The 10,836-nt window shown below is 44.1% G+C and overlaps 1 protein-coding gene across 1 annotated transcript; it reads right to left on the bottom strand.

Annotated features, from left to right (window-relative positions):
* Positions 1 to 5,461: 5,461 nt before the first annotated feature.
* On the bottom strand, positions 5,462 to 10,836 carry RFNG (RFNG O-fucosylpeptide 3-beta-N-acetylglucosaminyltransferase; the record flags this gene model as incomplete). Its single annotated transcript, XM_010008697.1, has 8 exons — positions 5,462 to 5,688; positions 5,907 to 5,992; positions 7,333 to 7,498; positions 7,584 to 7,672; positions 8,622 to 8,775; positions 9,157 to 9,259; positions 9,708 to 9,756; positions 10,657 to 10,836. Coding segments are annotated over 8 exons (894 nt in total), but the record flags the coding sequence as incomplete, so codon positions are not given.

Raw genomic sequence — 10,836 nt, forward strand, 5'->3', positions numbered from 1 at the left:
CTGGCGGGGCGGGGCCCAGCCAGCAAGAGGTGGGCACAGGGAGTAATTTCCTTGGCTCTGGTTCTTTGGTATCACAGCGAGAGAACGCAGAAAAACAGGTTCTTGCCGGCCTCTTTTTAAAAGAGCTGCCGTGGCATATTTAGTATAGTATACTTAGTATAGCATGCACATCATCTAACTCCCATGCTTTTGAGCCGTCTGGCATCAGAACAACCTCACAAGGGGCTGCAGTTTTCTGGTTTACATGGTTTATGGTCCATTTTTGGTGTACACAATGCATCAAGAAGCATAACAAAAACAGCCTTTGGCATAGTTAAATATTTATTTTGTAGAATCACTTTACATATGAGACAGTAGTTTGATTAAAGAGCTGCATCCTGATATATCCACACAGTCTACTGAGTTATCAACACAAGAAACCTTAAAGAAGCTTGAGCTGATTGAAGAGTTCTGTATTGCTGTGCTGGAAAACATGGTCCTTTTCCAGTTGAATGAACAACCTGCCAGCTTACAGCAAGCTGCCTCTGGAACACACCTGGCTTAGGGTGACCAGCAACTACAGTGTGAAACTGGCTTCTCAGTTTTGCTGCCATCCAAACGTTGTCACATAATCACTACCCAGTCCATGCTGTCTGTGGTAGTCATGAGGCTGCTACCAGTGGAAGAGGAAGAAAAGCTCCAGAGGAGTTCAGAATTGGTGTTGGAAGATAAAGTCCCATCAAGAGCTCATGAAATTCACAACTTGCTGCTAGAGGAGGCTGAAAATGAGAACTTGCTAAGAGTTGCCTTTTTTTTTGTTTGTTTTAAGTATTTCTATAGATACCAGGAAACTCCAGAGATCATTAAGCCATAAGATGCCCAAGTTGCAGTAAGCAAATTAATAAAGGAGGTAGTACATACTACAACCTACTATTCCACAAGTCCTCCCCTGTTTTCTGAAGCAGCCTGTCAGTACTACAGGGGTACCTGCTCTGGAACAGCCACTGTGCCAGCTGGACTAGATCTGATTCCCTCAGACATCCTTCCTCCCCTGCCTCCTGCTCACCGACATGAAGGAAAGAAGTTTAAGAACGAGATGCAGAACTGTAGCAAGTAGCAGTCAGCTTGTTTGCTCCTCAGTGGAATTAATTAAAATGATTCAGAGAAGAAAATGTACCCTGGTAAGTGTCAGCATTTGTGTTAAGGTTTGTGTTAACTGAGTGCAGGGAACTGAGGTAAACACACTGCAGGCATGTGCCTACATGGCACCACTTCTCATCTGGCAGGAAGTTAAGCAACCAGCTGCAGCCCCCAGTGCAGCTCAGCACAGCTGTTCAGAGATCTGAATGTTTTGCTAGGTCTGCATTCTAGCTGTTAATCATAGTCCCAGGTTATACAATGTCATTCTATTTTTCTCCCCTTAATTCAGTCTCAGACTCTAGCACTAAACCAGCAAGCATTTTATGAAGTTTGTGAGAGTAAAAAGTGGTTCTGCAAAGTAATTTTTTATGCTCTTCTTGATGTAAGGTAGGGATTGCACATGAAGTCTGGACTAACAGAAAAGTAAACATGGAGCCTCGTCCACTTTCAAAACTAAGCTTGCTTTATTTAAAAAGCAGCGGCATGATACTGCTACAGCACTGAACTTGTGCCTTTGTGTAAGTCCAGTCTCCTTTTAGTGATTGTATGAACTATTTATTGAAATATTAAGATGTAGAGTAGAAATAAACACTGATCTAGACCTTTAGGTAATCAAGAGAGTACCTGAAGAAGCTGAAGTGGAGTAACCACAGTCATAGAACTAAAGGTCCTCAACAGATACCATCAAAACCTTCCTCAGGGCATTACAGCTATCTAGCATTGCTCCTCCCTCACCAGCAGCAGAGGATCCAGCACAGCTCCAGACACAGGGTGTGCTCCCCTAGCCAGTCAACACACTGTGGGCAAAGCAGGGAAAATATTATCATCTAGTCTGGCAAATACTCTTATTAGATATCAAGGACTTGGCAGACCACCATATTGATCAACCACAGCAATTCAGTTGGCAAGAGAGTGAAGTCTGACAATCACCTCCATGGGAGGTACACAAGGACTATAGGGGAGAATGTGCACAGTAAGCAAATCCTATCCAGTCCTGAATAAGCTCACCCTTACCCAGGGTTTTCCCATCACAAAGGCTTTCAGCCCCGTTTACCCTAGCGATTCCAGGATTTCTGTTGCTTACAAACAGACTCAGGTGGAGTTTTAATATGGCAGGCCACAGCAACTCTCAAATAATTCTGTTCTCAAGAAAGACAAGTTAAACCTTCCCCTCTCTTGTCACCATGGGGACTACAGTCTGCTATAGCGCTCCAGCTTCAAGATAATGGCCTCTAAAAGCCCCTAACAGTAGTGAGAATGTTATCATTCCCTACTGTATGTGCCTAGGATGTGTCCAAGCACAGATTCACTTGACATCAACAAAAGTGTGAACTGACTAGTACACATGTGACTGTAGCTGTTATATGAAAAGCCACTGAACAAAAGAACAAGGATTCTTCTCAGAATATCCCAGGCTGCAGCTGAACAAACCATACCTTCTTGCTTTTGTAAATGAGTCTGTCTGCCTCCTTTGTAGATAACTCTGGTGATCTCCCAGAAGAAGAAAAAAACAACCAAAGAAGTCCACAACTTGTGTCTTATGCAAACTAGGTAAGATACAGATGTCAACGACTGGTCAAGGATTATGACATCTTCTTAGCAGGGCACCAGATAGTGTCTGGATAGAGCAGACAATGGACAGATTTAAATCTATGAAGAAAAAAAAAATCAAATTGAAATTCTCCATACAAGGGAAGTACCAGCACTGAATATGCAGCAGTCTCATAGAGCAGAGAGGGTGGGTCTATCTGCTTTTGGCACAGCAACAAGAGCTGACTGAAAAAATAACCCCACTAGTGGGTTTGATCTTCTTACAGTTGATAAACATAAGCAAGGCAGGAGATCTTGTTTTGGAAGTGGATACTCACCGGGTTGGATCTTGCTGAAGACCAAATGCTCCTCCCACACTCACAACATTGTGTTTGTTCTCAGGATCCCCATAACTTAGAGTTACCTGTTAAAGTAAATAAACATTCAGAACCCATGCTTTTGAGCCGTCTGGCATCAGAACAACCTCACAAGGGGCTGCAGTTTTCTGGTTTACATGGTTTATGGTCCATTTTTGGTGTACACAATGCATCAAGAAGCATAACAAAAACAGCCTTTGGCATAGTTAAATATTTATTTTGTAGAATCACTTTACATATGAGACAGTAGTTTGATTAAAGAGCTGCATCCTGATATATCCACACAGTCTACTGAGTTATCAACACAAGAAACCTTAAAGAAGCTTGAGCTGATTGAAGAGTTCTGTATTGCTGTGCTGGAAAACATGGTCCTTTTCCAGTTGAATGAACAACCTGCCAGCTTACAGCAAGCTGCCTCTGGAACACACCTGGCTTAGGGTGACCAGCAACTACAGTGTGAAACTGGCTTCTCAGTTTTGCTGCCATCCAAACGTTGTCACATAATCACTACCCAGTCCATGCTGTCTGTGGTAGTCATGAGGCTGCTACCAGTGGAAGAGGAAGAAAAGCTCCAGAGGAGTTCAGAATTGGTGTTGGAAGATAAAGTCCCATCAAGAGCTCATGAAATTCACAACTTGCTGCTAGAGGAGGCTGAAAATGAGAACTTGCTAAGAGTTGCCTTTTTTTTTGTTTGTTTTAAGTATTTCTATAGATACCAGGAAACTCCAGAGATCATTAAGCCATAAGATGCCCAAGTTGCAGTAAGCAAATTAATAAAGGAGGTAGTACATACTACAACCTACTATTCCACAAGTCCTCCCCTGTTTTCTGAAGCAGCCTGTCAGTACTACAGGGGTACCTGCTCTGGAACAGCCACTGTGCCAGCTGGACTAGATCTGATTCCCTCAGACATCCTTCCTCCCCTGCCTCCTGCTCACCGACATGAAGGAAAGAAGTTTAAGAACGAGATGCAGAACTGTAGCAAGTAGCAGTCAGCTTGTTTGCTCCTCAGTGGAATTAATTAAAATGATTCAGAGAAGAAAATGTACCCTGGTAAGTGTCAGCATTTGTGTTAAGGTTTGTGTTAACTGAGTGCAGGGAACTGAGGTAAACACACTGCAGGCATGTGCCTACATGGCACCACTTCTCATCTGGCAGGAAGTTAAGCAACCAGCTGCAGCCCCCAGTGCAGCTCAGCACAGCTGTTCAGAGATCTGAATGTTTTGCTAGGTCTGCATTCTAGCTGTTAATCATAGTCCCAGGTTATACAATGTCATTCTATTTTTCTCCCCTTAATTCAGTCTCAGACTCTAGCACTAAACCAGCAAGCATTTTATGAAGTTTGTGAGAGTAAAAAGTGGTTCTGCAAAGTAATTTTTTATGCTCTTCTTGATGTAAGGTAGGGATTGCACATGAAGTCTGGACTAACAGAAAAGTAAACATGGAGCCTCGTCCACTTTCAAAACTAAGCTTGCTTTATTTAAAAAGCAGCGGCATGATACTGCTACAGCACTGAACTTGTGCCTTTGTGTAAGTCCAGTCTCCTTTTAGTGATTGTATGAACTATTTATTGAAATATTAAGATGTAGAGTAGAAATAAACACTGATCTAGACCTTTAGGTAATCAAGAGAGTACCTGAAGAAGCTGAAGTGGAGTAACCACAGTCATAGAACTAAAGGTCCTCAACAGATACCATCAAAACCTTCCTCAGGGCATTACAGCTATCTAGCATTGCTCCTCCCTCACCAGCAGCAGAGGATCCAGCACAGCTCCAGACACAGGGTGTGCTCCCCTAGCCAGTCAACACACTGTGGGCAAAGCAGGGAAAATATTATCATCTAGTCTGGCAAATACTCTTATTAGATATCAAGGACTTGGCAGACCACCATATTGATCAACCACAGCAATTCAGTTGGCAAGAGAGTGAAGTCTGACAATCACCTCCATGGGAGGTACACAAGGACTATAGGGGAGAATGTGCACAGTAAGCAAATCCTATCCAGTCCTGAATAAGCTCACCCTTACCCAGGGTTTTCCCATCACAAAGGCTTTCAGCCCCGTTTACCCTAGCGATTCCAGGATTTCTGTTGCTTACAAACAGACTCAGGTGGAGTTTTAATATGGCAGGCCACAGCAACTCTCAAATAATTCTGTTCTCAAGAAAGACAAGTTAAACCTTCCCCTCTCTTGTCACCATGGGGACTACAGTCTGCTATAGCGCTCCAGCTTCAAGATAATGGCCTCTAAAAGCCCCTAACAGTAGTGAGAATGTTATCATTCCCTACTGTATGTGCCTAGGATGTGTCCAAGCACAGATTCACTTGACATCAACAAAAGTGTGAACTGACTAGTACACATGTGACTGTAGCTGTTATATGAAAAGCCACTGAACAAAAGAACAAGGATTCTTCTCAGAATATCCCAGGCTGCAGCTGAACAAACCATACCTTCTTGCTTTTGTAAATGAGTCTGTCTGCCTCCTTTGTAGATAACTCTGGTGATCTCCCAGAAGAAGAAAAAAACAACCAAAGAAGTCCACAACTTGTGTCTTATGCAAACTAGGTAAGATACAGATGTCAACGACTGGTCAAGGATTATGACATCTTCTTAGCAGGGCACCAGATAGTGTCTGGATAGAGCAGACAATGGACAGATTTAAATCTATGAAGAAAAAAAAAATCAAATTGAAATTCTCCATACAAGGGAAGTACCAGCACTGAATATGCAGCAGTCTCATAGAGCAGAGAGGGTGGGTCTATCTGCTTTTGGCACAGCAACAAGAGCTGACTGAAAAAATAACCCCACTAGTGGGTTTGATCTTCTTACAGTTGATAAACATAAGCAAGGCAGGAGATCTTGTTTTGGAAGTGGATACTCACCGGGTTGGATCTTGCTGAAGACCAAATGCTCCTCCCACACTCACAACATTGTGTTTGTTCTCAGGATCCCCATAACTTAGAGTTACCTGTTAAAGTAAATAAACATTCAGAAATCATAACACACTAACGCAAAAAACCAGTGGAGACGGTGTGATTAATGATGAGCTATGAAGAAAAAAAAAGGTTCCTTTCTAATCTGAATGGTGGATCACATTTGAAAAACAGTGATTAGTTTTGACAGAAGCAACATTGGCAGCTGTCTCAGGAACCACTGCTCATCTAAAGGCAAAGCAGGAGAATAAACAAGGGAGCTGGAAGTTGCATTGCCATGAAGGACAATATGAGCTGTAACTGTAAGCTTTGTAAGGGCATTAATGCTGCTAATATCTGCACCTTCACTAAAAAACAGTGTTCATCCTCACCAGACACTGCCTGCTGTCTGCAGGAGTGCTGTCTTATCACACAGGGAAAACAGGAAACGTGGATGTTAAATGGTATGCAAAGGACTGTGTGTGACAAACCTGGCAACAACGTGTAGATCCCTGAACTCCTGTTCAGTGCTATTCGTCCACATAAGCACTGTTTTAAGAAACGTTCAGGTGCCAGGTACAAGATAATAAATCTTTTTAATTGCAGATTTCCTGGATTTGGGGTTAGCTGATACAGTGTCAGGGAAACAATGCTCGCTGGGGAAAGGCTGCATTCAGCCTACAGTGAGATTCACTGACATGAAGGAAGTTACATCACGCTGGAATTTGGCCTCAACTGTGCATTTCTGCTACCTAATACAATTGCCAGGAAAATACCACCAAGCAGTCTTCGAGGGCAAAACCACACTCGTTGCCAAACGTAAGAGGCAGCAAAGCTTCTGCACAGCCTTACATCGCCATCTGCTGCCCACAAGTAAAAAGGTATCACAGCAATTAAAAGACTACTTGATTTTTCCTAAGAAACATTAAGTTTCTTGAAATTCAGACAACTTTTCTTAAAAATGATAAAACATTTCGCATGTCTTACTTATTGAAAAAGTACTTGCTATAGCTGAGACACTAGTCTTTTTGAATAGCATGAATTAACACTGAGACTGCTAAGCAAAGACAAATACTTTCTTACCTGGCAGGCAAACTCAACATTGCCTCGTTCTGCCATCACTGCTGCTGTGACTCATGGAAAGTCTGGGTTTAGGAGATGGGGAACACCATGCTTAGGCTTAGTATTTGGCCCCAGAGGAGGGGACAGCTATATGACCTAATTGGCTAGAGTCAAAGTGTGCCTTTTTTCCTGAGTGAAGGATTTGGACAGGACACACCCCTGAGCAAGTCTGCAGACATCCCTCTTTGCTGTAGAGTGCTGAGCCTGCAGAACATATCCCCTCTGTTCAGACTGAGGGGTAACTGTAAGAACAGGACACGAAGCTCAGCCCTACCTGCTGCAGCACAGACTCGCCTTGTAGTCTCTGCAGGTTTTCCAGGTGGGAATGGAACAATGGGCTGTGCAGCAGCTTCACCTCCAGCAGCCCCTCGATGATGTAGCCAATGGTGCAGTCATCAGGGAGACGCACCCGTTCTGCGGTGCTGATGAAATTACCCAGGCTGTGAGACAGAGCACAGGAGGGGAGACAACGTGCTTCAAAGGCAACAAACACATTGATGGAGCTCAGCTAGGAACAATGTTTACCTGGCCCAGGGACTCATCTTCAGGGCAAGACCTCTGCTGATACAGAACCCTGCTCCACCTGTGGCAAACCAGAATTTCACAGTTGTCTTCTGAAGAGCAACAAGAAAAACACACAGTAGTTAGGAACAGTCAGGTTTTTCCATTTGTCAAGGCAGGGAAGGAAACCTGATATTCTGTTGGGTATCACATACTGCACTTGAGTCAGAACTGGACTACAGATTAATTCCTTTTCCTTAAGGCTGCTGGAGGTCCAGCTAGCGGTTCTCTCAAGGGAAACTATCTTAAAACTGACAGCAGGTGAACCATCAGGTTAGCATAACTGAAGTAGCAACACATGAAATGGGAAACTACAATTCAGCTCCAACTCAATTCCATGTGTGCCCTGGTTATTCTAGCCAAGGGTCACAGCCAGCTCAGCGTTCCTGAGGAAATCAAAGGTGGTCCATTAGTCACTTGGCCCCATGTCCAAGGAGACTATTTTGTTGTGCAGTGTTTTGTTTAAAAAGCTGCTTTGTAACTGACTTCCTGGTGAGGATTTGTCCTTTAGCACACCTATCTTGCAACTGAGATAAGTTTGCTTAAACTTCTTGAAAACCTAGTAATCACTGCTTGAAATTCCTTGTATTCCAGAGAGCCTTTGTTACCCATCTGAGGTTGGTTCGAGACAATGACAATATCATAACTGCTCTCAAAACAAATCAACCCAAACCCCAAAACCTGGGACATTCTCCCCAAAAACCACTAAAGAGAAAGAAAACATCAATGTGGGGAGACCCTACTCACCTCAGTGTGAGATCACCAACATACATGAGCAAAGGAAGAGAAACAGACATCCACCCAGGAGAAAAACTCTATTCTGCATAGGATATGAGATCAAAGGTTCATTTCACCTAGCACCCTCTCTCTGAAAATGACCAGTGCCAGGTTCATTGTTTGCAGATTAAATCCTTTGTTTTTAAGGGGGAATCCTACAAGCTCTCAATGTTTTAAAAGCTTAGAAGGTCAGGATGTTTCTCAGACTAACTGCAGTTTTCTTACTGATCCATCACTTTGAGCATGGTCAGCTGCTTCGATGGGATGATCCAGACTCGGTCGCCCTACGTAGACATCCTGGCTGTGGGAGAAGGCGGACAAGAGACGCAGGAGAGTCCGAGGGTTCACATAGTTGTCATCATCCACATGGCAAAACCATCTTCAAACAATACAAAATACGGAAGTTACTGCAGAGCAAGGACAAATAAACGAGTTACAGATTTACAGCCAAGCTTTAGTCTCTCAGGCTTGGTGCAGAACACATTTCCCATAGTCCTAAATCACTGAATTTTGAAGCTGAAAGCACTCACAGATCCTAATTCTGGAAAGGGGCTGAAGTTAATAACCCCCTTTAGATTATTGTCCTTTCCACCTTTTAGATGATGCTTGTTTATAAACTGCTGCACGCTGTGCTCCCTTCCCTATGCTCATCACCACATTTTAGCTACATTTCTTACTGGAGCAGAGAAGGTTGCTCAAGCTTCCTGTGAACACAGAACTAGAAGAAACAAAGTCCATCAGAACAACATATTTCACCTACTTTTGCCCAGATTCCAGGAATTTATCATATTCCACAGACATCTTGCAGCAGAGAGCTTGTCGGGTATGGACAGCAGAACAGTTGGTGTTGATCAAATGATCCCCTAGAAAAAGAAAGATCAGCCTTTCCAGGTCTGAGAATCATGTGTAGTCCAAAAAAAGACTACAAAAGCAGTGCATATCTGGCACCAATGCTGCACATCTGAAGTGTGTGTGGTGCACACGTGGAGGAAAGTGCAGACCAGGGCTGTGCACATAGCAGGCAAGCTGTGGAGCACATAAAAATGTGAGAGTGCAGGGACATAACCAGAGTGGTGAGACTGTGCACAGGGAACACCCAACACAGCTCTGGAGCAGAGGCACTGAGGCTCACAGGAAGGGAGCTTGAGGGTGAACCTAGTATTCAAGAAGTTCCAGGTGCTAAGTAGGAACAGCACATTCTCCATTTTCTGCATCTTAACTCTCCTAATTGCTTGTGCAGCATGAATTAAGGACTTCTAGGGAAAGCAGGCCCAAACCCCGTCAGGCAGCACACACCTGCGCACAGCTCACCTGCTTTCAGGCGCAGCTCCCGATCTTCCCAGTCTGTGAATATAAACGTCTGTGAGAGACAAAAATGGGTTGAGGGAAAAGTGTGTCCACGTTTGAGAACTTCAGAAACAAACTCCTACTTTGCTCAGTTTCAGTCAGAATTGTGAATGTTTTGTCAGTTTATTTCTCTGTAGCCATTGGAAGTGGGGTGGGGAGTGGTTGTAGAGAGAACACCAGCAACTTCACCCCCCTTGCCTTTTTGGTAAGTTTTTGCAAACCAGGAAGACTCTAATTTCAGGAAAGCATCCAAGATTCTACTCTCCTTTCATTTCAGGGTACAGACAACACATTTCCAGATAGGAATAACTGCCTTTTTTGGAAGCACTTCCCTCTGCAACTTGACCTCCTGTCTCTGGCTAGGAGTCAACAGCTGTTAAGGAAGGTGAAAGGAAAGAATGAGAATCAGGGTAGGAAGTGCCAGGTGGTAGCACTGTCCTGTCACAAATGCCGGACAAAAATTATGTTAATTTAGAATTATAGGATGGTTTGGGTTGGAAGGGACCTTAAAGATCATCTAGTTCCACACCCCCTGCCAGACAAGGAGAGAAATCCTACATTGTTCTATGGAAAAACTGAAGTTGTTGAACTAGTTGGTCCAAAATATTGGCTTAAATGCACCAGCACTAGGGATCTTTCACTATCATGTCTTCTATTGCACAGTGATACAAAAGTCAGCAAGCTCGTTTGCTAGGACCAGAGACCCCAGATTGTCAGCAATGAGTTTAATCAACAACCAGCTCATTTGGAGGTAGGTTCGGATGACCTCTTTAACAAAGATGACCTCTCTCAGTCTTACGAGGAAAGATCTTTTTAATACATGCAAGGAAAAACTCGGTGAGAAAGTGTAGCAGCTGCCGGGAAAAACAGAGGGACCAGCTCCGGGCCGCCCCAGCCCCTGGCGGAGCCTCACCTGTCCCCTCGCCCGGGAGATCCAGGTTTGGAGGAGCAAGTCCAGCCGGCTTCTGTGGTACTTCCTCGTGGTCTTCACCGCAATGAAGATGTCCTTCAGCTCCAGGCTCTGCCCGGCCGAGCCCCCGGCCAGCCCCGGGCGGCCCTTCCGCGCAGGTTGCGGGCTGCCGGTGAGGGCTCG

This window comes from Chaetura pelagica, unplaced genomic scaffold (assembly GCF_000747805.2).
Source record: "Chaetura pelagica isolate M959 unplaced genomic scaffold, ChaPel_1.0 scaffold962, whole genome shotgun sequence".
Classification (NCBI taxonomy): Eukaryota; Metazoa; Chordata; class Aves; order Apodiformes; family Apodidae; genus Chaetura; species Chaetura pelagica.